Consider the following 27,515-nt stretch of genomic DNA (forward strand, 5'->3'; position numbering starts at 1 on the left):
TCGCGTTTTTATTTTTCATTTCTCATTTTTTAACGCTTTTATATAATATCTGCTTTAGGCACTTTCGTGATATTACAAGATTTATAAGATAGGTAGATAACTGATTAGTATATATGTATATTGAATTTCGAATTTAAATATAATTATACATTTGTTTTTTGAATTATGTTTGGCATTTGGAAAACAAGTTTGTGTCTTAAGTCTTTAGTATACTCACTCACAGTTCTGTTTCGTCGATGGGGATAAAACACAAATCACTTAAATATTCCAATTTGTACTTTATTTAAACACTTTCTGGCTGATCTATAATTAAATAATTACATTTTCAACTACAATTACTAAAATTACGACGTTTTAAAACTATTTACAAATGAATTGCTTTAATAAATTTAATATTATTTAGAGATATTAGAAATAAATTAATAAAGCTAATTCTTAATAAAGAGAAAACCCTGACTCAGTGACTATTGTCTTATGCTCGTATCCAACTTTCAACTAGTAGAGCTGATTTGTGGGATATCTGGATGGTAACATGGGACCCCTATTGTTAAGTTCGTTATCTGCTTCACTCTCGTGCGTAGGTGCATATGTACCATAAGGATCACTGCGACTCTCCCAGCCATGTCCACCACTCACACTACCTTGCCCACCAGCACCATAACCCTGTACTTGTCCACCATGTATGTGCAAGTGTATTTCTTTTGTTGGCTGATGTTCCTGCGCATGTGAATATGTAGCCGCTGGCGCTGAGGCAGCCCACCCACCTGATGCATGTGGCGTCCAAGACTGATAGTTCCATGTGGGTGCGGAGTGTTCATGACTTACAAAGTTTGATTTCAACGTGATGAATTTCGCAAGTATGGCAGCAGCATTCATCAGTACAAGCAATTTGACCAGAAATAGTGTTTTCATGCCGAGCATTATGAGGAAAGCAACCATGGCGGTGAGTACACCAAATTTGAAAATTAATGGAATAAGAGCCATTTGTAGGCGCCGAATTTTTCCAAAAGTACGACTCTCTGAAAAGAAAAAAAGATTATCAATGTATTTGTTTGTAAATGCATGATGCAGAAATAGAAATTTTTAAAACAAGAAATTTTACAAATTTAAAAATCTAGGCTTTTTCATGGGAAAAACAAAAAACCAAATATACCTTTAGATATTTACGTATCGTTCACTTCAAACAAATTTGTGGTTTTAGGATGTCTAGATATCATATTGCGTTATACAATCTTAAGGATTTTAATACAGCAGCATTTCTACCGATCTGATGTTGCGCCATGTGATTACTGGTTGGTTGTTCAACTAGATATATGATTTCAAAACAATTTGATGCCTTGTAATTAAATATGATTTGATGGTAATTGGTATCACGTGATGTTATATGGTGTCACATGATGTGCTGAGATAATCATAAGACTTGACTTCACCCGAGATCCTTCGTTAATGTCAAGTTAATTGTTGTACAACTAATATACATCATAATTGTTCATTTTTATGTGATATGATTATATATCATATGATGTGTTTAAATTATCACATGACATTATTTAAAGTGGTACATATTCTTATATGAATGTTTATAATAATATTAAATTATTAGCAAGTTCCTTGCTATAACTTTTTTCTTTAAAGTTATAAAAATTACTTATATATTTAGGGAGCTGGCGAGTTGGAAAATATCTGCTGTACATGAAAAAAATATAATACGTACGTATGGAATTAATTGAAGCAGTCATAAGCTAAAGAGAAACACTAATCTATATGTTCCTCATGAGCGGAGCTATTGCTGTTGAGACGCAACTATTTCGGAGTCACAACAAAAGCAAAACTGGTAATAATTATATTTTATAAGAACGCCAAGGGTTAAGTCGACATGATTGCCAGAATATTGTCGCAATATTCCACAAAAAGTGTAAAATTTCGTTTACATTTGGTAATTTTCATGAATGGGGTGCTATGTTGCAAAACTTCAAATACCGCTATTCGCCGATGATCTCGGTGAGCAACTTTCTCTTCCATAAACATTGATGATAAAATGGAAATAGAATCCATTTATCATTCAATTAGTAGGAAAGTCAGTATTCGAAAATCAAGACGATAATAAATTTGAGCTACACGAAGTCGAAAGCAGCCTTGAGGATTAACATTGCAAAAACAAAGATGATGCTCATAAACGCCACTGAACCGTGAATCTTTCAGATAGACGCCATTAACATCGAAGAAATGGACGAATTCTGTTATCTTGGAAGCATCATCAATAGAACTTCGGGTCAGCAGCTGACATACATACCTATAGCATACAACCGAATAGCGAAAGGTGTGTTAGACAAAGTTTGAAGAAGTAGAGGATATTTGAGTCAATCGTGAAGTCTGTCGTTCTGTATTGATGCGTGATATGGAACACGATAATGTGCAAGATACAAAGTCTGCAAGCACTCATCCATGGCTATCTCCGCAACGTTGTGTGCTTTTTCTAGCTTAACACCATTTCCAACACTGGTCTCTAGAGTAAGGCGAACCAAGTTCTGGTTCATATAGAAATTCGGTAATGAAATTGGGAATGTATTGGGCATACACTTCGCAAGCTTCATGGGGATATGGCAAAAGCAGGAGTCGCAGGAGACCATCTAACACGTGGTGGTGATCAGTTGGAGCAAAAATACTACAAGTAGACCGTTCATGGAGACAAATAAAATATTTTGCCTTGAATAAACCCAACTTTAACTTGTTTATTGAAGCCCTTTGTTTCTCACAGGGACCACGAGAAATACGCTTATACATATATACTATACATAAACGAATTCCAGGAATGAGATTCAACTTAAAGGATTAAAATAAAGAACGAGTACACGATAAGTCTCCATAAAATCTATGTGCAAAATTAATCATCCTAGTGGAAGATTTATAATTTTTGCAAATGGCAACATTCGCCAATCATTTGACGTCATTTGTCATTTGCGAACTAGACAGCTCCAGCATACAAACAGATAGGTAATGAAACAGGCATTACTCCAATTTGTTCGCTTTATTTTATAAAAAATGTGTTCAAAAAGAAAACTGGATAATTAATTTTGCGCCAACATGCACGTGTATTGTCTGGATTATGTATTTTTCTGAGGCAGAATAGGAAATCTAACTAGCGATGAGTAGGTGTTCGAAGAGTATTTGAATATTTGAACTTCTAGAAATGCTTAAAATTGAAGAAGAATACTAAATGGTTTTCCAATGAGACGTCTTATTTTGATATTCAAAGAAAAATTATATTTTTTTAAAATAAATGATCAGATGTTTATTTCATTATAAAGAGGAAGGCATGCCGTTAATAGTGGAAAATAATATCAGGCAAATGGCCACCACGACCACGCTTACAGGACAAAATCCTTTTCATGAAATTTTCCATAACCGAACTGCAAAGTGGCTGCCCTATGTTCTCCATAGCCTCACGAATGCCATCTTTAAGGTCTTGCATCGACCATGGACTGTTGCCGTAGACTTTCTCTTTCACGTGGCCCCAAAGAAAAAAGTCACAAGGTGTTAAATTACAAGATATCGGTGGCCAATTCTGATCACCTCTTCGAGAGATAACATCGTCCGGAAACTTTTCCCGTAAAAGATCAATGATTTCGTTGCTTGTGTGGCACGCATCGCCGTCTTGTTGAAAATAAACGTTGTCCAGATCAATACCATCCAATTCCGACCATAAAAAATCCGTAATCATCTCTCGGTAGCGCAATCCATTCACCAATAACACCTGTTATTGGAAAATCCTTTATATTAGCGGTTTGATATATATTGTTGAAATAAATTTTGTGCACCATTTCCTTGATGTACACTTGTGTTCACAATAATAGCAGTGCAACGTATTGCAAAAATTTTACTATTAGATTATCTTTTTTTATTGTTTTTATGAAAATATATACATATATATTAGTTTCATATAACTTAAAGTTTCAAAGTATGTACAAAGTTTCAAAAAATTCAATAAATTTTCATCAAAATTTTAAATCTCTCTAATTCTATTTTTTAGAAAATTTCAAGTATGCAGTTTTATAGCCTATTGCATTTTTGTACAAGTTTGAAGTATTAAAAACTTGCATTGAGTTTCGTTTTTTTTGCTGGCGGACTTATGCATTTTCTCCATATAAAATACATTTCGCGAATTCGTTGTATGTCAGAAAATGGATGAAACCGTGAATGCATAAGACCAAATCAAAGCAAAGTGCTAAAGTAACCTACTATTAAATAATATTTAAAGACAAAGTATATACATTTATTAATTCATCAAAAGTAATCAACTATACTTCATCACCATATAACTGTGGTATGTGTGTATGTGTATGTACTTGCAATTGGCTTTCCATTTTATTAATTTTTACTATAAAACTTCTTCGATAGGCGTCTGTAATAAAAGCAAAAATGTTTGCTAATTCACTTTCAGCACTTTGTGCATCTTCTTTGAGCATATACAGTAAACCAGATAAAATTAAGCTTTGAATATTTTTGCATCCATGCGAAAGCTAGTAATTGCTGCGTACAAAATCGGATGAATCAGAGCTGAACATAATCGGTCGCTGGAGATTTTCGCAAAACAAACAAAATCAATTTTGTTTCTCTTAATAAACATTTCTTCACCACATTGCACTCAGAGGTTTGTCATAGCCTGCCGTGAGGTGATTGATTGCTGTTATAAAAACTTTTTCTATTATTTTAATATTTCATGACCATAGAAAATTTTACATACAAATATAATAAATGTAATAATAACAACTGACCCGTGTGATAATAAAAATGAAATCGATAACTGAAAATGAACCTCTAGAAATGAAAGTACGATGCAAGTCGTAAGTTGGATATGCCTGTACATTTCTATACCCGAGTTTAGCACGCAAAAAAATTTTTGTATATTGAAAATTGGGTGCATATAACGGTTGTGTGGAAAAATTTAAAGGAATCGAGATAGATATGGACATAAGTACACTAAAATTTTTAGAATGATAAGAGGAGGCGATTCCCCATCCGTCCGTTCGTCGAGCAAAAAATGTGTAAATTTAAATGAAACTTCGCACACATATTTCTTTTCTTATCTAGGGTAGTTTGGTGTTGAAAATTGGAAAAATCGGTCAGTAATCACACCGATAATCATATCATCTGATTGCAAAGAGAAAAATCGTGGTATAATAATATTAATTGGCGCTTACACCTTTTGTTGAGTGTTTGACTGAGTTTCCTCCTATTTGTGGGGCGCCTTGATGGAGAGGCCTACTAATGTATGCCGCCTTCGAAGATCAGATGGTTTTTTATGAGGAGTTTTTCCACGGCGAAAATATACTCCGTGATTTGTCATTTCTGTCGCTGGGCAACACCATAAGAAAAAACTTTTTATCATCCGATGTTTCGTGCATGGAGACTCGAACCCGGTCACTACCAAATGGTTGACATGCACCAAACCATTCGACTACAACGGCCGTGATATATTTGTCATATATTAACAAAATTTCCAAAATGTAATAAAACTCGATACACTTTGTCCATGTGCTACTTCCCAGCTCATTTAGAACTGACAAAAATATTACTAATATCCGGAAGAACCATGGGGGCGTTTTGTATGTAATAACCAAATTTCCGTCCGTCCGTTCATCTAATCTTACAAGCTAAACTCGAGAAAAAGTTTAGATATGTATGCGAAACTCAATAAAGACACAAAGTAAGTTTATGTGGGTGAAATCGGACAATAAACACGTGCATCTCCCATAAAAGGTTAATTTTGAAAAATTAACCTGATGTTTCATTTTTAAAGGAAAGAAATATTATTATATATGATGTTGTCTATGCCATCAGTGATTATCCAAATCTACTGAAACGAATAAGTTTCAGTATTTTTCAAAGGTTTAGCGATTTCACTTTCCCTTGCATATTCATATTTTTAAATCAAACCATTTAAATTATATGATTATTATCAGGTCTCTTAGTGAAATTAATGGAACTTTTAATAATCTCGATCTAAATTTGACCATTCCTAGATTTCTATTTTTATCGAATAGTGGAACGCACGGTGTCCACACTACTGTGTACTGTTGCCGGTCTCACATCGCTCGCGGCCCAGATGGCGGATAGGGGAACGCTCGGCAGATATGGAGGATACCAAGAGAGGTGTAGGCAGTTTTCATCAATCACCAAGCGCGCCTATCGCTAGCAACCTAATTTAAGTTAGATTAGATTTGTGGGGGATTGGACAAGTCCAAGCACTCAATCAGGAGACCATTGTACTACACCCGGAAAGAATTCAGTAGAAAGAATAGATATAGTGGGTAGTAAGACGGATAAATTAGTTTGAAGTCACTCTTCCACAAATCTCTTGGATTCATTGATGAATCTTAAGAGATCCGGAAAAAGAAGAGTATGAACTTTATCCATACTCAATATATAGCAACCCAATATCCTAAGTCGGATTCTCTGCTATGCAAAGTCGTCATTCTCAAGACAGGATAGGCATATCGGGCTGCCTACGACCCCCATGGCAGCCATACGCTGACCTCAGACATTGTGCCCTGTGATTACACCCACCAGTACACTCAGGTCCTTTCTGCTGAGTTTTAGGAGAAAGGTCGCTATTTTCCTGTTTGGTTCTTTCACAAAGCACTTGACTACTCTGCACGAGTTCAACCCAGACCAACGACCTCTGTGGTAGATGCAGAATCGACACCTCGAAAAGGTTCAGGGCCTAATGGCATACTTGCAAAGTCTTCATTAGCCAATTTATCAGCTAACTCGTTCCTTGTAATACCACAATATCCAGGCAGCCAAATAAGACTAACTGAGTTGTGTTTTGCAACACTGTTCACTTTTATCTTACTTTCACCGACTAACTTCGAAGAGCAGCATGGGTTAGCAAGGGCTTTCAGTGCAGCTTGACTGTTACTACAAATTCCAATACTGCTACCCCGCCACTTTTTTTCAATGAGCCAGTATGCCACATTGAAGATGGCAAGCAACCTACTTATTCGAATCTAAATTGCTAACAAATCGCCATTTTTATCTAAGTTAAGCCAAATTACTTTTAAATCTTATGTTTAAATATTATTTTTAAGCCATTTTGAACCCCTAGTTTGCAAGGTTTTGAAAGAGTAGACTTAATAAATGAAACGAAACAAAATGGAAATAATTTTCGGTTAATATCACTGATGCTGAAACTATAACACTCATGGTCTATAAGTTTCTTTGATTCCAAAAATTAACAGGCGGACAAATTTTAATTCTACTAAAACATGCTTGTCCTACATGCACTCGCATATTTGGTATAAATAAATTATATACCTGTAGCACTAGGACTTGTTTTGACAATTTATTTTTTCTTATTTAATTTTAAGAATTTTTGTTGGTCATTCTTCTTCAAAAACCATTTAAATCGAAGTTTGAAACTTTGTGCAAATTTAAAATAATTGAAAAAATGTTTACCAAAATGTCTTACCTTTTAATTCGAAATGAAAAAAATTCGAGTCTATAGCTTTGTGACCCATTGAATTTTATGGAAGTTTCAAGTAGTTCAATTTGTTGATTTTTGACTAATTTTTTCGTTGGCGTTTTTTGAATGCGCTATTGCTATTTAACCCAGTGTATAAACATATGGCATAGTTGCATAAACATAAATGCATGTATGTGTGAATGTAAGTGGATCTTCAGTGCTACGCAGATAATATTAACACTTTTATATTACACATCCGCCAAAGTGTGAATTAAAAAGAAAGTTACAAATTCACTTAACATTGACGATAAGAGAAGTCTTGACTTCACTTGTTGATATGTACTGCTTAAAAAACAATGAAGGGAAGCCTTCAGTTCACTTGCACTTTAAATTGACAAAAGGTGGCGTTTGTGAAGAAGTCTTTTGTGCCCACCTTTGTATGTCTGGGCGCACTTTTGCACTTTCATACGTTTTTTATATACCGGCAGATATATGTAGACAGAAAGAAGAATGAGCAACTGCCCTTCGGCTTCGAAATACTGAATAGTAATATAATTATAAATAAATTCCTATGATCATTAATGTCAAAGTCAACAGTTTAATTGTAATGCGATTTTTCCACAAAAATTATTAAAAGTTGTATTTATTTTACTTTCTATATACAGAATGCCAACTGTTGTGCTGTTATGTTATTTTACTAGAAAACCAATTATTTCTTACTTATTTTGTTTAGTTTAACAAAAATTATTAGTAGAACTTGAAATATGTTTTTTTTCCTTTTGTTCCAATAAAAAGAGAAACTCATAGTTAATTTCGGACTTTTTATACAGAATTGTTTCATATATTGTATTATTATTATAGTACGAAAACTTTCGTGCAAACTTTATTATTAAAATGAAGCTTTTCCTTCCAAAATCAGTGCTCAGTAAGATATTCTCGCAGATTGTTTCATCCAATTTTAGTGGTTAAAGGTGAGGCTCATTTCTTGGGCAGTTAAATAAATTGTTGTAATTTTTAGATTTATTTATAAATTATTTCAGCAGTTATTAGAATCAAAGGTAACTACTATATAAATAATTCAGCAAAACTGGAGAATAATTATTACTTTCCATATAAACCTAACAATACGTAAAAACTCTGAATATTACTCTGAATTTTACTGGTAGTGGTGTGGCTCTGCTATTTGCTTCATCATTATTTCATACATTATTTTTGAAAAAGGCCTTTATGCATATTGGCAAAGGTTCTATCAGCTTTCGATGAATTGTGGTAAATATTTTCCCCCATTGCTTAAACAATACAACATTAGGTCACATTTTCTCTCACTTTAACATCGGGATAGGTTAAAAGTTGTTCTACAGGGTTTATGTGAGTACTTTGAGGAGGTGCTTGCAAATGCTTTGTGTTGAAAAGTATGAATAATTTTACTGTATGTTAAAACTGCATGTTTGGCGTCGTTATCGCACTGAAATAAAAACTCCTTCCTCGACATACTCATTTTTTCGGCACTGGAATGTAAATTTTCCTTGAGAATGAACAAACAAAGATGCTTATCTATCGTGCCATCTATACAAACAAGGCTTCCGACTCACTGAGCTGACAAATAACCCCAAATCATGGCGGAACCTCCGCCGTGCTTAGCAGTGAATTTAAAGGCTTGCAGCTTCGTGCTTGTCTTACGCCATAACGTTCGGCGATCATCCAATCCGAAAACGTTACATTTGCTTTCGGTTTTCCAAAACTCAAAATTATAAAATATCGGCAATTGAAAGTCGGGTTTCTTTATTTATATTTTGATAACCGAATTTGAAATTATGCTAAGCCTCCGCGTATTTACTTACTCCTGAGGACTCAAGGTAGCAAAGGAAGATGAAGGAAGATAGAACGATCAGGTGGAGAAGGGCTTGGCTCCAATTGGTGTATCCAACTGGCGCCGGTTAGCATGAGAAAGAAACAACTGGTGTGCTTTGTTAAGCCCAAAATATGCTTAAGCGGTTATCGCGGCAATCAAGAAGAAGAGTACTCTATATGCTGCCTTATCTGTTACTTGTGGGTGAAGTGCAGGTTTTTTAATTTTTCATTAGTTTTTGTGGCTGAAATAAAGAGGTTTTCGCGATTTTCTCTTAATATTTGGAGTTCTTCTGGGACTATCAACACTTTGGTCGATAACCACGTCTAATATTTTCTATATTACTGCATTCTTCACATGGTTTTATTACGATTTCTACCATTTAGTGAAATCAACTATACTTGTAATATATATAAATTGTAAATTTCCCTTCGTTGTGAAAATATACAATAACTTTTGTTCAGCTTTAGTTAATTCATTACCCATTATAATATTCGGTGCCATGTCCTGTGCCACAAAGTACTACAGAATGTCAGTTACACTCATGTTTTCTTGTTTTATTTACCAGGTAGTAAATATGGTCTATTAAAAATTTGCTACTTGGCACATGGCTATCTGATTTCTTTATGAATTGTACAACAATTGGAATACGCATTTGAATAAGTCAATTCGTCTACTTAATATCCAAAAAAAAATGAAATTTTTATATACTATACAAAATACTACTGTCAGTCACTGTAACATTTTTAAAGCTTATGGAATTTTGGACATTAAGAAAACATTTTTGAGCACTGAAGTGTAATAAAATATTTTGTGTTGTTCATCGGATCAGTTTCATATATCCTTATCCAAGTCTATAGGTTTTTTCTATATCCAATTTAAGAGAGTTAAATTGAAGCTATATCCAGTGAGCCAAGTATTTAAGACCATGTTCAAAATACTTGGTTCACTTCACATGGAACCGTTTCAATTTAACTCTTCAACCACTTCAGGGATTTTCCAGTTTGTGAAAAGGGAATAAAACAAATCAGTTTGTCTTCATTAAAATACACTTGACAATATATTTTTTAACTAAGTTCATTTAACTGTAATAAGAAAAACTAAGCTGCATAATTAAATACAGAAGTTTTCACTTTTAAAGAAAAATTTAATTTTTCACACAAACCTTAAAAAGTAAGTAAAAAAACAGCATTAACAGCGGCACGAGATGCATACACTGATAAGTGTAAATGTGCATCAAATACATACATTTCATGACAGATAAACAGTTAAAAAATCAACCAACAAGTATATGGGTTTATTTGAATTGTGCAGCAAACAACTTCCATTAGGTGACTGAAAACACTTGCACTCGGAAAATGTGTAAGAAGTGTGTGAATAACCGCCGAAATGAATGAAAGTGAATATGGAATAGAAAAGTAGCCACTGCTTGTGGTTACGTCAGCGGATGGTGTTTGTTTTTATGCAATCAGTTAAATCATTTAATTGAAGGTCCAAACGAAATGTTTATGTTTATTTACATTACATACTTTGTTTGTCATCAGCTTAAACTCAAAAACGCAACCGAGATTGGTCACTTGAGCGTAGTATGTGAGTGACAACATTATTCCATTTGAATACCTAACATATTAGTACCGGAAGCAAACACTAAAGGCTCACGCACATACATACATGCGACGAACGCTCAAACGCTTTTCTCAAATGCACCGCAAACTACTTATGACGCCTAAAACCGAAACCGCCGCAAATAATTAGTTGGCTGCTTGCGTTGTTATTTAGACCATCCCAATTACAAAAGCAAAGGAAGGCAAAGTGTTTTGGAATGTAAATGCATGCTAACAGCACACGTCAACTCGAAAGCATTTTCTTCTCACATTTTAAGCTTCTTTGCTTACCACTTTTACTTGTTCACTTAATTGCGCACTCACCTACTGCCGCCTTTGCTGCATCGGAGACATCGCGCACTTGCCGTACCAATGCTTTTGTCGCAGCTGCTGCCTCAGCATTCTCATCACCAAAGAGGCTTTCACTCAAATCGTCTTTTATCCAATTCCATACATTTCGCACCATTCCCCAAACGCTGAACGTTGAGGTTGTGTCGTCATCTTTCTCAGCTGGCGTTAACGCTGTTGCACTTTTCGAAGGCTTAGAAGCATCCACCTGCTCATCTGCATCATCGTCGTTGTCATCATCATCGTCATCGTCATCATCATCGTCATCGTCATCGTCATCATCCTCAGTGTCCTTTGTAGCTGTTGTATCCTTATTATCTACATTATCACTGCTATCGACTTCTGTGTCCCTTTCATGTGCTGATTTTGCCTCAGTTATTGCACCAGCTGGCAATACAGCAACTGTTGATGGCACTGTTGGCTTCTCAGTAGCACTAATTGGTTCCGCATTACTCGAATTTGTGTGACTCATGCTTGTGTTGGCTGCCTTTGTTGTTGTTATTTTAGCGGCATCCGCTTGGCCGTGTAAGCAGAGCACAAATGCAGTTAGCAGCAGCACTAATGGGACACTCTTCGGAAAATCTAAGGGACACTGAAAATAAAAAAGGCGAACAATTTATAAAAAAGTGTAAAACTGTTAAAAATTTAATAATTGTAAACAAAATAAGTTCCGTTTCTTTAGCCTAAACAGTCATGTAGCAAATTCTCAACAAAACAAAAGACTTAAGCAACAAACTTGTTACTGTTACTCGCTGTCGCGTAATTAATCTGAGTACTTTCGCACAACTGGCTATTTTACGTGCACATGGCGAACTGTGAGTTCAAAAAACATAATTGTACATGTCTAATGGCTATGGTAACATTTATATACATATGCACGCATGTATGTTTGCATGTTAAATTTTTATGTTTATGTTTATTCCAGTATCGTTTAATTTTTCTCATTTCTTACTGGCACGTAAAGTCATAAATTATGTCATATGGCGGCGAAATGACTGGTCAGTTAAATCATTTAATTAAACGTTTATTCGTTTGTTTGTATTTACATAATAACTTGAAAAAGAGTCCACGATTTTGGGGGCTTACAAGTCGTAAAATGAGTAATAATGTCGTTTTCCAATATTGTAATAAAATTTAAGAAAACGTAACAATTTGTAACCCCGTTTTCTCTCCAATCAAAAAACATGCTCCAATATTACTTACTTACGAGCATTTTATTTATCAAATATTGTGTTTGAGAACCTTAGGGGGTAATTGCGGATACCTTCCTCGATGTTTCACAGAGGTTACGAATTACAAATGACTTTATATTGTTCTTTAGAAGGAGTCTAAGTGCGAAGTGAATTATTTTTTAAATTGCTTTTGGCAGACCTACAGAAATTTGTTTTCTATTCCTGAAATAAGGGCGCAAAATACTTATATAATATTATTTCCCTCATCGTATGCTAAGAAGTGCACATGACACCATTAATTTTTGAAAATGCAATAAATTCAACTTTTGTATATTCACTTCACAAAATTATGTACGTCTATGTATGCACACAGGTATAAATACACTAGCATCCACTTCTGCTTGTTGTGTTTCGATTGATCTTACATAAAGTATTTTCTTGACCCTCTAAAGTACCTTATAATGCAAATGTATTTGGTGGCATCAAATGACTTTCATGAACTTTTGCAATTATTAACTTTTATAAAGGCGGCAATTCACTGCAATGCCATTAAAAAAATACAAAAATGCCCATATATCTACTATCTTCTTCTTCTGCTTGATTGGCGCGGTAAATGCCTAAGCGATTTTGGCCGAGTTCAACAAACACACCATTTGTTTCTTTCATGTGCTAACCAACGCCAGTTAAAATACTAAGTGAAAACAAGTCCAAAAAATATTTCCTTTTTTATTTTTATTTTTAGTAAATGGCTGAAACTGTTTTATGGTCGATCATTAGCTCCTGGGGCATTATATGACTACTACGACGACTAAATGCCGATCAAATCGGATTATCTTTTCACACAAATTGGGGGGCCTACAGTTCTATGCCGAGTCCAAACGGCAGAATGTTTTCATACAAGAAATCATTTGTAGGTTTACCATTCTTTACGAAGAGCGAACGCTATTAGAAAAAATGTGTTTTTTTCTATCATTTTGTGTATTGTACCTGGGCACTTTTGCTTGGTAGTCACGCATCGACCCATTTAGCTATAGTGGCCACTGATTAAAGGAAACATATTTTACCGAAATTAGAATCAAAAATAATATATCGTTTTTTCTTTCGATTGTTGTACAAGTACATGTATGGAGACTTACATCAGTGGAATATTTATTATTTTTTGGTTTTAAATTGTCAAAATTATATAAGCCTTTTAAACCATTTGAAAACCCAAATTTTCTACTTTATGCAGTTAATTTGAAGTTTTCCCGGATTCATCTCATGCAATAGGACTTAAGTAATCTTGCCGATTGGAGTATATTAGATTATTAGCAAATGTTTCCATATGTCTATTTCTAGATCTAGTGGGGGCGGGAAATCGTGGCACACTGTCTTTCATCACCGATTCGTTCTTTAAATGATTATGTTGATCTTCGATAAACGTTCTACGTTCAAAAACCATATACGTTAAGTCCCACCCAATGTTTACAGTAATCTAGCATTTTTGCACTTAAAGGATTGTAAAGATACGTATACCAGTACGACTCTCTACAACTCTTTAGTTCATTCAGATCTCGAGTATGCCTCTATTGTATGGAATCAAATCTATTCCATGCTTCTAGAATAGAAATGGTGCAGACTAAGTTCGCTCGCTTTGCAGTACAACCGATAAAATTTAAAGAATATTTTCCCTTTTATATACACTTTGTAGGTTAATTAGTTTAGAGTCGCTTGAAAGCAGACAATAAACCAAGTTCTTATGTTTGTTTATGACGTAATCAGTGGTTCCATTGACTGTTCTGAACTTCTTATCTCCATGTGCTAATAGCTCACAAACTTTACTATGCACCTATAAATAGAGTATAACAAATACTTAAAAAATAAATATTAATTGTTCATATCCGAGGTCTGCTTTTAAATCTTTCATTGATGCCCTGCTCCGTTAGTTTTATTACGTTTTCATGGGAGAGGTTATTTACATATGTATATATCAGTTTTAAGAAAAACTGCGCACCTTCTAATCTGTAAGTCATATTTTTAGAATGAGTATTGTAAGCATTTAAGTCTTGTCTGTAAGTATTATCTCAATTTTATAACTCTAATCTGTAAGGTTCTGTAACCATAGATTTAAATAAATAAATGAAATGAAACTATTTTCCGGAGCACAGCTCATTATTTAGAAACCAACAAAAAGTTGAAAACAAAATCGGAAGTCGCAGTAATAGCTACGTTCTATATATTACATTTTACATTCATAAATTGAATTCTTTTGTCAAAGAAAAATTCTTTAAAAAAATTATTTTCGACCATACGTAACAATTAAAGTGGAATTATCGCCTTATATAAAAGAAAAGCATGTCACTACCGAGCACACGGGCAAACTCGTACTCAAATCATAATGACATAAGAAGTAGTTTAGTGAATGGCCATTATTTTAACGATTATAACTGGAACACAATGCACTGTGACCTCGAATGTGGTCTACGAGATGTATGCAAAAATATCGCGAATTTTGAATTTTCGCAGGTTACGTATATTCGAATTTCAATTTTTTTGTAGCGATATGTTGGTACTCATGTCTCTCACTCATGCCGACGAGTTCGGCCATTTTGAATGTTCAGTTAATTGTTGACAGCTGCTTTGCTTGCACGTGTTTCGGCTCGTCTTCGATTTTTACCTATTCAAAAAGGTGGATCAAAGAACCTGAATCAAATTTTGTGTGAAAAATTAAATTAAGTACGAGGATGCATTCCGTATGTTGACTGTGTCATACGGAGAAGCTCCTTTGAACTAAAGCTACGTTTATCGCTGGTACAAAATATTCTCAGAAGGGCGAGAAGATGTGAACGACGAAAAGCACGCCGGACGCCCAAGCACTTGAACAACAGACGAAAAATTTGATACAGTGAAGAAAATGGTATTGGCCAATCGTCGAATCACAGTTAGAGAAGTTGCTGAGGACCTAGTGTGCTATTCGATCTTTTTTAATGATTTGGGTCGCCGCAAAATTCCTACCAAAACTGCTCAATTTCGACCAAAAGCAGAATCGCATGATCATTGCTAATGAGATATTGAACTCTGTCCGCGTCGACCTAAATTTGCTGCAGAGGGTCATTACTGGTGACGAATAGTAGATTTATGGTTATTACGGGGAAACGAAAACCTAATCATCTTAATGGAAACTGCCGCACGAACCAAGACCGAAAAAAGCGCGCCAAGTTCGGTCGAATGTAAAAGTTTTTCTTAAAGGTTTCTTCGATTGCAGGGGCGTTGTGCATCATGAGCTCTTGCCACAGGGTAAAACGGTCAATAAGGAATATTACTTGCAAGTTATGCGCAATTTGCGCCAAGCAATCCGCCAGAAACGCCCGGATTTGTGGAAGACCCAAAATTGGCTCTTGTATCACGAAAACACCCCTGCTCACGCATTGTTGCTTGTGCGCGAAACGATAACAAAGCCAGAAAGTCCCATATAATTTCCAGTGCGAGTTTGTAAACACTTTCTATGCATCTGTATGAAGTGACTGGAGCAGACTCCTGCAGGTCTGTGCGCGTTTTTCTACTCCCGCGCTGCGTAACCGCGAACTTCACGGTGCGCGCTTCCACTAAAATCGCAATATCTCGAGAACTATTATAGACACCATAAAATTTTTTTTTTCAAAATAAAGGTTAAATCATAAGGAATCGTTACGTGTATAACAGAAAATCTAAAAAACTGGCCAAATCAACTAAAAATTGATTCAAAAAATTTTTTTTACTTTTTTTTGGTCAAAATTTCGAAAATTTTTTTTTAACATAATACTAATTTAAACTACTTATTTGTTTCTATATTGTTTGTAAATTGCATTGAAATCCATCCAACGGTTCAAGAAATATTGATTTTTGAAAAAAACACGGTCCCGATTTTCAACATGGCGTAGATGACTCAATTTTGAAAATTTTTCAAAATCCTTTTAGGCTCGAATGTATCTTACCTAGAACTAATATTTCCCAAAGTTTCAAAGAAATCGAAAGACCACTTGCAAATCTCATATTTTCTGACGGAGTCTTAGCCATATAATACATTCGTATACTATGAAATTGCTTTATATGCGAAAATGCGAAATTGCGTCTCGGTATACAACTAAAATGATAGTGAAATCAATTAGGTATCTGATTAACGCCTTTCTACATGGGTGCGTATAAAAATATTCAAGAGTTAAGAAAGTGAAGCAGCTCAATACGGAAGATGACTCAGATAATATATTTGGGTGTCCACTAGAGAATGAAATAATTATGCAAACCTTTTGCGCAATTTCGAAGGCGTGAAATAAGGTGCAGTCACAGATGTTACAAAACGAAACAAATTGGAATAAGTAAAACAAACATCTCTGAATATTTGGTTCACTGACTACTCTAAATATGGCATTTCCTTGCTCAAATACGGACTTTCAATTGAGGAGAAATTCCAACGAAATTGGATCCAAAAAGAAAGAAATTGTTGCGATATTTGTTATGAAAATTAAGTGTGAGTATTTACGAATATTTGCATGTATTTGCATATGCTCGACACACGTACATATATATGTGTATATATCAGATTGAAAGAAAGTGAAACAGCGCAACAATCGACACAGCAAATGAAAAGAGCGCTGACTTATATAATAATACAAAGTGGCTGTAAATTTGCACTAACTTTAGTAATCGTCGAAAATAGACAAAACCGCAAGCAAACAAGAAAAAATAATCGCAATTTTGTGTAAAGAGTTGTTTCCGTGTCAACTCCTTGGTTATTCAGATAAGGCCAACAGAAAGTCAATTGCAAAGTAGCAAAAATACAAATTTTAGTTTCATTTCGTTTGTTATAGCTTTTCTTTTTTACTTACAATGTGAAATTAATTTGATAGAAGTATGTCAGTGGTAATATCTCATTCCGATGGCTGCAAGAGTATTCCCATTCATTTCGCTTGCTTAATTGCCGCTCCAATGGCTGCTGGTCATTTGTTTAGGCACAAACGAGCAGTTATTTGTTTGGCAAAAGTATTTATTTAATTTAATTGCTGTTTGTCACAAGCTTCTTACTTGCAGCTAAGAAAATAACCAATTGTGTTTGTGCAAATTTATAGCACACACTAACTATTCATTGCAAAAGTTCCCAAAAATACAAAAAATACAATAAAATTTGTACATTTTTGGTTAGAAGTGCAAATGAAAGAAACTGTAAAAATTCTCCATAAAGACTTTGAACGCTTTCTCTTTGTTTTGTATTCAACGCAGGCGCCACTTAATTTCGACCCCTTATAGGCACGTCTCATTTCACCTGTCTGCTGCTGTGAAGCGTCAATGGGCAGTTGCTTAAATTGGTCAACGAAAAGTGAGGGGAAGGTGAATAAGTGGTTCAAAACAAATATCACTGGTACACTGATAGTTCTCCTATGTACTCATGGTACTAAAATTTTTAGTGTCACAACAAAGCCTTAGTGTCACAAAAGCCTCTTTATATCACAAAATTATGAAAATTAAGTAGTAATGAAGAGTATGAAGAATCAAATGTATTATCGATCTACTGCTAAGCTGAAATTACTATTTGATATGTTTACGATTATAATTTGAAATAAAGAATAGAAGAGTTGAAAAATGTTAATACATTTTTAATCATTTAAGTTGTTTCTTTCTCATGTCTACCGGCGCCAGTTGGACACACTAAGTGATGCCAAGTCCTTCGCCATCTGCACATGATGGTAGATTTATAAATTATTAGCTTTATTCGTCGAAAAGGGTACTATAACATATTCGTAAAGCAGTTGTGCTTAAATCTAAACCCAGAATACAGCGAGAACAATACATTATTTTTCCGAAAAAGTGCCAACTATGACTCCCTCTGAACTTTTTTTAATGGCGGTAGCTTTATTTCTTGCATTCTTGTATTGTGACTGCGTCAGTCAGTGTTCCATTCCTTTTTGGGTAAAATTTGTTTCGAATTTTGAAAGTTTAACGGGTAGTCAAGTTTTCCATCTACAGTCTTATATTAGTCAATAGGTATTCCGGTAACCATTTCCCAGATCAGCAACAAATGATTAGCTTTTACAGACTTCAGATCGCAATACATAAAAGCAACACTATCTGCAGGGCGATTTCGACACGAAACATCTAATGCACAAAATATCCAATTAGGGTCGTAAATAAAAAAAATTTAGACAAATTTACGAATATGATCGAGACTTGACGTAATAAAGAGCTATATCAAGCTAAGACTCGAATTGTTGACGTATCTTGGCAGAAAATAACAAACAATTTGATAAAACAACAGTCGAAAAAGAAGAAAAATTACCTAAAACGGCAAGCGATCTCATTTTGGATTTGCAGAAGACAACAATCGATTTTAATAGCTGATTGCGATCATGTGCAGAGAAAGGCTTAACAACAATAAGGCAATTACCGCTGCTTTATTGCCCATCGCCTTGTTCACTTCGCAGCCGGAAAGAGTCACGCAACGCCACAGGTTTTTGGTGAGCTGCACAGAAAACTATATCGAAAAGTTCAACCAAACACTCATTGGATTATGGAGCGATCCCGTTTAATATTACATTTGTTGAAACTGTCTTGTTTGAAGATCACTGTGCTGAGCCTAAGCAGATATCAGTTCCCCACGAAGAGAGAGAATTTCTGTGCACTTGTCCTCAACAGCAGTCACTCTTCCTTCGATAGAAGCTTTAAATTTGCGTTTCTGGAGCCAACTCGCTACTCTTCTGCATTACCCATGGAATCTTAAGAACATAAATAAAAACCACTTTTACTCGGCTGACGAAAGCATACAATGAATCCTTGTATTAAGAAATCCCTTTTAATGCATATAAAAAGGCGGTATGATTCCTCAAGTCAATTATTAACCCAAAGTTTCTGTTTACATAAAACTAAACTAAACATATAATTTTTTTTAATATTCATTGATATTTCACTATGGAAAGACTTACGCCTCAAAAAGGTTTACAAATTGTAAAATTGTATCGACCCTCTGTGAAACGGTTTTTTCGTGCGCTCAGGCCAACTTATGGTGCTCAACTATGAGACCCATTTTTGGCTTGATGGCTACGTCAATAAGCGGAAATGCCATATTTGGACTGAAGAGCAACCCAAAGCCATTCAAGAACATCCATTACATCCATTGAAAAGAACCTATGGGCTGAAGGTAACATCGGCCCATATTTCTTCAAAGACGAGACTAGCGCCAATATGACAGTGAATGGTGAACGCCATCGAGCCAACGCTATAGCGAACGCTTTTTGATACCAAATATTAAAACTCGTGATCTCCACTACATTTGATTCCAACTGAAGGCCATACAGCCCGTTAAACAATGGATTTAGTGCGTCGTCGTTTCGGTGAGAAATTTATATCTCGTCTCGGACCAGTGGATTGGCCACCAAGATCGCGTGGTATCACACATTTGGACTTTTATTTGTGAAGGTATGTTACTAAAAGTATGTTACTAGGAATGTGCCTTTTATATTTCGGGATTTGGCAACCCTGGTGTTGCAATCTGGCAATTGACAGCTGTATCGCAAAGTTTGACATTTTTTGGCTTTTACGTACTCAGAACGTTTTGAAATACCAGCGCTATTTGTGTTGTTTACAGTAACTCATTCAGAGTGGCAAAAGTGCTTCGACAATTGGTTCAAACGCATGCAAAAGTGTATAGATCTTCATGGAGAATATTTTGAAAAACAATAAAGTGAATTTCGATGATTAAAATTTGTTTTTGTTCTCTAATCCCGAAATATAAAAGGCACCGCTCGTAGGCGGCCGCCGTAGCCGAATGGATTGGTGCGCGACTACCATTCGGAATTCACAGAGAGAACGTCGGTTCGAATCTCGGTGAAAACACCAAAATTAAGAAAAACATTTTTTAATAGCGGTCGCCCCTTGGTAGGCAATGGTAAACTTCCGAGTGTATTTCTGCCATGAAAAAGCTCCTCATAAAAATATCTGCCGTTCGGAGTCGGCTTGAAACTGTAGGTCCCTCCATTTGTGGAACAAGATCAAGACGCACACCACAAATAGGAGGAGGAGCTCGGCCAAACACCTAAAAAACGGTGTACGTGCCAATTATAAAAAAATAAAAAATGTTACTAAAGTTATTTACAAGATAACGACTGAATTTCTCCAACGAGTCATTCAAAAATGGTGTTTACGGATGGCCGAATTACGGCGCAGTTGCGACCAACATTTGAAAAGAATTATCTCTAAGAAATAAATCTCATGAATGGTTATACTCAAAAATAAAAAAGATTGCCCAATCGATGTGATTTTTATGGTTTTGTTTCAGTTTAAAATCTGATACTTCTAAATTGATCACCCTTTGTTTTCACACTATGGCATTTGTTGTAATCAACTTGATGCAGAACCAGAACAGTGCCCCATGATCCTCCCGTTGTTTCTGTGTTTTTGTTATTTACGCAAATACTATTCTTCTTACTTCATTAAAATATTTCTTTCACTTTGACTTTTCAATTTTCTTTTCAGTATATTTGCATATAATTAATGAATAGTTTTCTATACATTCTACACTATTGCTTTTTAGTATTGTTGTTTTAGCGGAAGATATTTTTGCACATTTCGGAATGTATTGTAAATTTACTAGTTTTTATCAATTTTAACTGTAGTTAGAAATTTAACATAGTTAAAACTGAATGAATCAAAAACACTCTCCGGAATAACAAAACTTGAAATCGATGTCAGATTATTGTTTTGTCTACGATTAGGCTAGTCACTTATTGTATTGAAGCCACAAATTTTGTTCAACAAAGCGAAGCAAATTTCTTTAATGACATTAACGAGCTGCTAACAGCTGTTAACAGCGCCTTAAATGAGCTTTAAGCGTGATAAAAAGCCAAATTGGCTGCTGCTGAAATGCCTTCAAAACCACGATCTAGAAAGTAGTCAATAGTTAAAGCACCTTCTATCGTTCTGTCGTCTATGTTGGTTGTAATTTTAACGAGTAACAAATGCTACATTCCTTGATTGTTTTAGGTTGCAGATGACGTGTGCTTGAGCTATTCAAAACACCCATGGCTTGGAAGAATTCGGTCAATATTTATGGCTTGTTTCCGTATTGTAAATTATAGTTGATGCTAATTAAAACTCATTTGCATAAATAAGATGTTAAAACTTGGTGAAACGATCACAAGAGATAGCTATTGAGCACTGCTAATACGCTTAAGTCGAGTATTGAAGAAAATAAAATTCTGTTGTTAGAAACCAGAGACCTACTGCCACGTTTCATGTATACAGACTTAAATGAATTTATGCCTTTAATGGTCCAACTTCGAGTTCTCTGAGAGAAATTAATGAGTTTATAGGCACTGATCTCTTACTACCAGAAGTGAAGTCATCAAAAATTTTCCCTTATATATTCCGTGATTCCATCCATGAATTTTTATGAAAACATAGTCATTCATAAATTTATAAATCAAATTTTGAAACTTTCTAGGAAATCTATCTTTCTTTTCCTTTCATCAAAATATGAAACATTTTCATCAGAATCTTAAAAAAAATTGGTATAATAAATTTTGGTAAAATCGAACCAAATTGGAAGTGGCTCAAAATTTCAGTACATTTTTGCTAATTTTTTTGCCTGCAATGTTGCGTTTTTCTCCATATAAAACAACGAAATACATGTCACTAGGCGAAGAAGAACAAAACAAGTTCTTTTCCAGCACGACAACGTCCGGTCACATATATGGTTGTAAAGGTTCACTCAACATAAATGAATCCTAATCGTCGTATTCGGCATACATTTCTTCTTCTGAATCATATTAATTGCATTCGTTAATGTTTGACTTGGCTGGTCAGCACATCACTTCTTATGAAAAAGGCCTAAAATTCTTCGATTATTGGGTCGCCTCGAAAGGCGTGAAATTTTTCAACGCAAAATCTATATGGTACTACGAGATACACTCAATAAGTCCTTGATAAAAGAATATTATTTTAGGTACTTATTTTCTTTCCACCATAATTTCCATTTAACTCTATACTATTGTACTTTTCATACATTTCTAGGACATTTCGGACCGCTTAATAAAAATCAGGTCTCGCAACGTCCTTTGTGCGAGTTTTTAAGTAAAAAAATGTCACTGGTAGTGAAATGAATATAGTAGAAGTAACTCACCAGACACAGAGTATTTATGAAGAACATTAAGGATAATCGGAATATCAGCTGCCAATAATACTAAGATTATCTTGCTGACATGGATCGCTAATAAAAGTTTAATACGAGTAAACAACATCTTGTATTCTATAAAAGAGGACAGAATTGTTGAGTATGGAATACCGATTTTTACACGGTGATATTCCAACTCCTCTATGGAGGAACCTATTTTATGGTATCTTCCAACATCGAATGCTTTTCGGGAGAAGCTCTCCATACTTTAAATATACGTATGTACCTAAAGTTCTTTCATTGACACCCGAACGGCTACCTTTATTGTAGAAAAAACTTTGTCAATAGGTTTTTGTTTTTATCCACTATGAACAACTTTGCTTGCGAACTTAACGTTACAGTATATTGTATAGCTGTTCCAAAGCAAAATACATATATAGGGTAAAGGCTTATTGAGCTAAAGGAAAATTTAACAGTGACATTTAAGAATCAGGGAAGAGAAAATCGTGGCGGGCTACGAAGAAAGTTCTGCAGATAGTTAATATACAACCCTAACAGCTTCAAAATATAGCAGTATTGCATATGTATATCTGAGTATAAACCTTACAAGAGGATACTTGGGGTTTTAAACTGATCTAGACACCTATCGTAGTAAGGAGTTGCAGTTCCGTAGAGGCTGGGAGGGATTTCTATTGGATAACGTTTGGTTAAGAAATCCACTATTATTGCCACTTATTTCAAATACTTTAAGACGAAGCTAGGCGCTTGAGGGAACTTCTAATGCTAACAAAGCTGCACTTCTCGAATTTGGTGGGTATCCCTCCGGATACTGTCCATTAGGTGTCCATGCGGTGAGACGTAGGTTTGCCTCAAGTCCTTTCTACAGAAGCTGCCTGGAGAACGAGGTGGGCTCACCTCAACACTTTATTCTCAGCTGCCCGTCTCTCGTCGGACAATGATTTAGACACCCGAGCTCTCACTTTTTTTCTACACCTGCGGATATTGCAGGTTTAAATATCACACATCTGGTGGGATTCATCAGTAGCTTGAAAAGGCTTACAGATATACATTTGGATAACTGTATTCGAATGACTGTATCAAATTATACTGCAAATATTAAAAAAAATTATCGATGAGTCAGAATGTCAACCTTCTCATTAAATATGCTCTTTTTAACTGCCCATATTTTATTTATATAATAATGTACTACAGGGTGGCTGATGAATTTTGCTACATTAAGAAACTCAAATAACTTTTTTTTTAGTGTATGGAATTCATTTCTTTTTTTTTCAAGTTGAAGGTCATTAAATTTTATTAAATGTAGCTTAACTAGTTTTAAAAATAATTGAATTTAAATGCCCCCCATGCTCGTTGACACAAGTGCGGCATCTTAGTAAAAAGTTGTTCATTGCTGCTTTGAGAGTTGCGACAGGAATAGCCGCAATTGTTGCCCGAATGGATTGTTTTAGTTCATCCAAATTTGTTGGCTTTGTTTTATAAACTTCTTGTTTACATAAACCCCACAAGAAAAAGTCAGGTGCAGTAAGGTCAGGCGACCTGGGGGGCCAACGAAATTCGGAGTTTCTTGAAATCAGTTTATTGGGAAATTTTCGTCGCAACTCTGTCATAACAGTCTGGGCTATGTGAGACGTTGCCCCATCTTGTTGAAACCACACAGAGTTGAAAGGAATTCTCTTTCGGCGTAGTTCTGGATAGAAAAATTCTTTCAGCATTTTCAAATAACGGCCTCCAGTAACCGTAACGGTGTGACCATTTTCTTCAAAAAAATAAGGCCCGACAATACAGCGTGAAGAAACCGCACACCACACTGTCACGCGAAGAGGATGCAATTCAGTCTCGTGGAGTATCTGTGGGTTAGAAGTACTCCATATTCGACAATTTTGTTTGTTCACATTGCCGTTTAAATCGAAATGGGTCTCATCAGACATGAAAAGGCAGTTTAACATGTTTTGGTCTTCTTCCACCATTTGCAGGATCTTCTGGCAAAATTCCAAGCGAATCGGCAAGTCTGCTGCATTCAGTTTGTTAACCATTTGAATTTTGTAGGGAAATAAGTCTAAATCTTTGTGCATTATTGTTTGCAAAGACTGTCGGCTGACACCAAGTTGAGCAGATAAGCTTCTTGTTGAAACCCTTGGATTGCTTTGTATAGCTGCAGCTACAGCAGCGATCGTTTCCTCCGTCCAAACTGGTGGGTTTCGATGATAAGGCCTTCTTGCGACTGTTCCTTGCTCAGCAAAATTATTCACCAGTCTCATTATGGTCCATCTGCTCGGGGATCGCCGCCAAACATCCGCCTGTACTCTCTCTGTACCAAAACTATGGACTCCAGTGCGTGATAGCGGCGGACTATCCAAATTCTTGTTTGCGTGTCCCAGTTATCCATTTTAATAAATTTTAAAGATCAATCTGCAAATTAAAACAAAAATGGAACAATAACTTAAAAAGAAAAAAAGTTATTCAATTTTTTTTGGTAGCGGCTTTCATCAGCCACCTTGTATTACTGTTTTGTTGTTTTTTTAAGTCGTTTGTGATTTGCCATTATGACTGCAAAAAATTTTTTTACGATTGCTAGGTGTGAACATGGATGGTTGTTCGTGAATAAGTTCGTGCGGTTTTTTTTCGAAATTTGAATTTCGGATCATTCCCATGGCTTTTAAACGTTTGGAAATGGTTGATTGATCAACTCCCAAAGTTTTTGCAACCTCTTCTTGCGTTTGAGCCGGATCTTGATCGAGCAATTCCTCCAATTCGGTATCCATGAACTTTGGCGGCGCGGCCAAAATCACCACTTTTAAAGCGTGCAAACCACTTCTGGCACGTTCGCTCAGCTAGAGCATGCTCACCATAAACTTCCACCAAGATACGATGACTTTCGGCTGCTTTTTTCTTCATATTAAAATAATGAAGAAGAATTCCCCGCAAAAACACATTATTTGGCACGAAATTCGACATTTTCAAGTGTGGTAAAAATATTGTTGTTTACGCTTCAAATAAAAAACTTATACTGACGTTTGTGCCTTACGACAGTAGCTCTCCAATGAATGTTTGGAAATGTGGATCGATGGAATAATAATCAAGTTACGCCATCTGTTGTAAAACCGCACGAACTTATTCATAGTCCATGTTATGCATAAGTATAAGCACTATAAGTCGTAAGTTTATTATATATAGAACGTATATTAGTAAAATAAATACATGTATTGTATGTCGAATATAACTGTGTATTATTTAATTTATGTTGGCTTGTGCAAGTAGCTCGCTGTTTATTTTAAAATCTTGAAAATAGCTCTACACATTGAAAAGGTTGGCGGCCACTGTGCTAGACGAACGCAGTAATACAAGCACAGCTGCCATATTGATAAAATGTAGCAAGCCGAACAGCAGACGAATGTAACTGACGATTGAGCTTATTGCTCACGTCAGCCTCCTGACGCAATTACCGAATCGGTAACCCTGTAGAATGAACTGTCAGACTAGTGGTGTTTCAATGGCGTTAAAGTACCACAGTGACTAAGGCTTTCGATGGATAAGCTTGTATTTTATTTCATATTATCGAAACATCCTTTCAGTCGTCAACCTTTAATCCAAAGTCCCTTCTTCCTTTTTCCACTTGTTTCGTTCTTTTCCATCTGTTTCTCCACCTGGCATGGTATCACAAGGAACGAGTTTTGATTATTTGTCCAAGTATGTCCTTCACAAGGGCAGCCATTTATCCTAACCTAGGTGCCGAATATTTGAAATAGGGCACAAAAACAATGGCAAAATTAGTGGGCGTGTGGCGCAAGATACAAAAATTACCTATCGCGGAGCCCAAAACAATCATTAAATATTTGTGCTCATTATACTTCGTGAAAATTGTTTCAACCAGCCGAGGTTTACCTACTTTCACAAAATCCATCTTTCAACACAAATTCCATCATCTAAATCAAAATCAATCGTTGCATAAAAACTTGCCTAACGAAAACAATTCAACGAAAACCAATTTAATAAAAAATAGTATCCATATTGAAAAGCTTCTTTGCAATTAAATTTGTGTCGAATGTTTCCGCAAGGCAAATATCCATATTCTTACTCGCAGATAAATAAATAGCCGGCATGTCTGTGTTTGTATGCCAAGAGCATTCAATTTCTATACTTTTACTTTGGCAATAATGTTGCATGCAAGCAGTAAATTTGAAACTGGGTAAATGTGACACAAACGTGCATTGCACGCCAAGTAAACAAAAGTTTTATTTCATTTTTGAAGTTGCACGTTGTTCTTGATTTATGACGTTCACCTTATATACTCACCATTTTTATAAGTCCTTTCAATGCGTGAAAGTGTACTCTTTGATTGCTCACTATCTTGAATAATTTGTACTTTAAACCAATTTCCTTTCCAATTTTCTGCTATTTTTTTAATTTTTTGTTTTTAATTTTTTTTTTTGTAATTTTCGTACTCTACTTTATTTTCCAACTTCGAATTCATACAACGTGCATACGTTAGACTTTCTCGCACGCTTCACAAATCTCTATCAACACGGCAATGGCATGTGCTCGTAAATGTTGAATTTAAGTTCTTCCTCAAAAATTACGAAAATAAGAAAAACAAAACTGGGTATTCGCCACCAACGCCACTACTCGATGCCAAACCACGTTCCGTTTCAGTCAAGTCACACTCGAAGACTGGTTCACTCATCTGCACCAAGCCACCAAGCCAGGTTGGTAGCGCAACGCTTCGCAGCTCTTGACTATTGGTGACGGTATATATCTCCAACTCCATCTCTCCAAGCGCAGCGCACATTTCTTTTTGGAATTTCTTTCGCACTTTTCTACCAAATTCATTCACTTGTGCGCACAAACACATTCATACGAGTAGGTACGTGCATGTGTGTTGGAAATATATACATGCAAAGCTAAACATATTTGGGTATTTCCATTTATTCCGCTTTTGTTT

General features: G+C 35.4%; 1 protein-coding gene across 1 annotated transcript; it reads right to left on the reverse strand.

Moving 5' to 3' along the window:
- Window positions 1–495: 495 nt before the first annotated feature.
- LOC129241947 (uncharacterized) lies at window positions 496–27,341 on the reverse strand. Its single transcript, XM_054878498.1, has 4 exons — window positions 27,192–27,341; window positions 11,589–11,858; window positions 11,243–11,519; window positions 496–1,019 (listed from the first exon to the last, which is right to left on the reverse strand). The coding sequence occupies exons 1-4, from the start codon at window positions 27,339–27,341 to the stop codon at window positions 496–498; spliced, it is 1,221 nt and encodes a 406-aa protein (XP_054734473.1).
- Between the last annotated feature and the right edge of the window lie 174 nt (window positions 27,342–27,515).

This window comes from Anastrepha obliqua, chromosome 3, assembly GCF_027943255.1.
Source record: "Anastrepha obliqua isolate idAnaObli1 chromosome 3, idAnaObli1_1.0, whole genome shotgun sequence".
Taxonomy (NCBI): domain Eukaryota; kingdom Metazoa; phylum Arthropoda; class Insecta; order Diptera; family Tephritidae; genus Anastrepha; species Anastrepha obliqua.

Bases quoted from the DNA above. Each gene is read 5' to 3' on its own strand.
- LOC129241947 (XM_054878498.1), bottom strand. From the start codon at position 27,341: ATGGAGTTGGAGATATATACCGTCACCAATAGTCAAGAGCTGCGAAGC. The intron at 11,859-27,191 runs GTTGGTGGCGAA...TTTTATTTTCAG, and splicing joins GTTTGGCATCGAGTAGTGGC to TGTCCCTTAGATTTTCCGAA. The intron at 1,020-11,242 runs GTGAGTGCGCAA...TTTTCTTTTCAG, and splicing joins TGCAGCAAAGGCGGCAGTAG to AGAGTCGTACTTTTGGAAAA.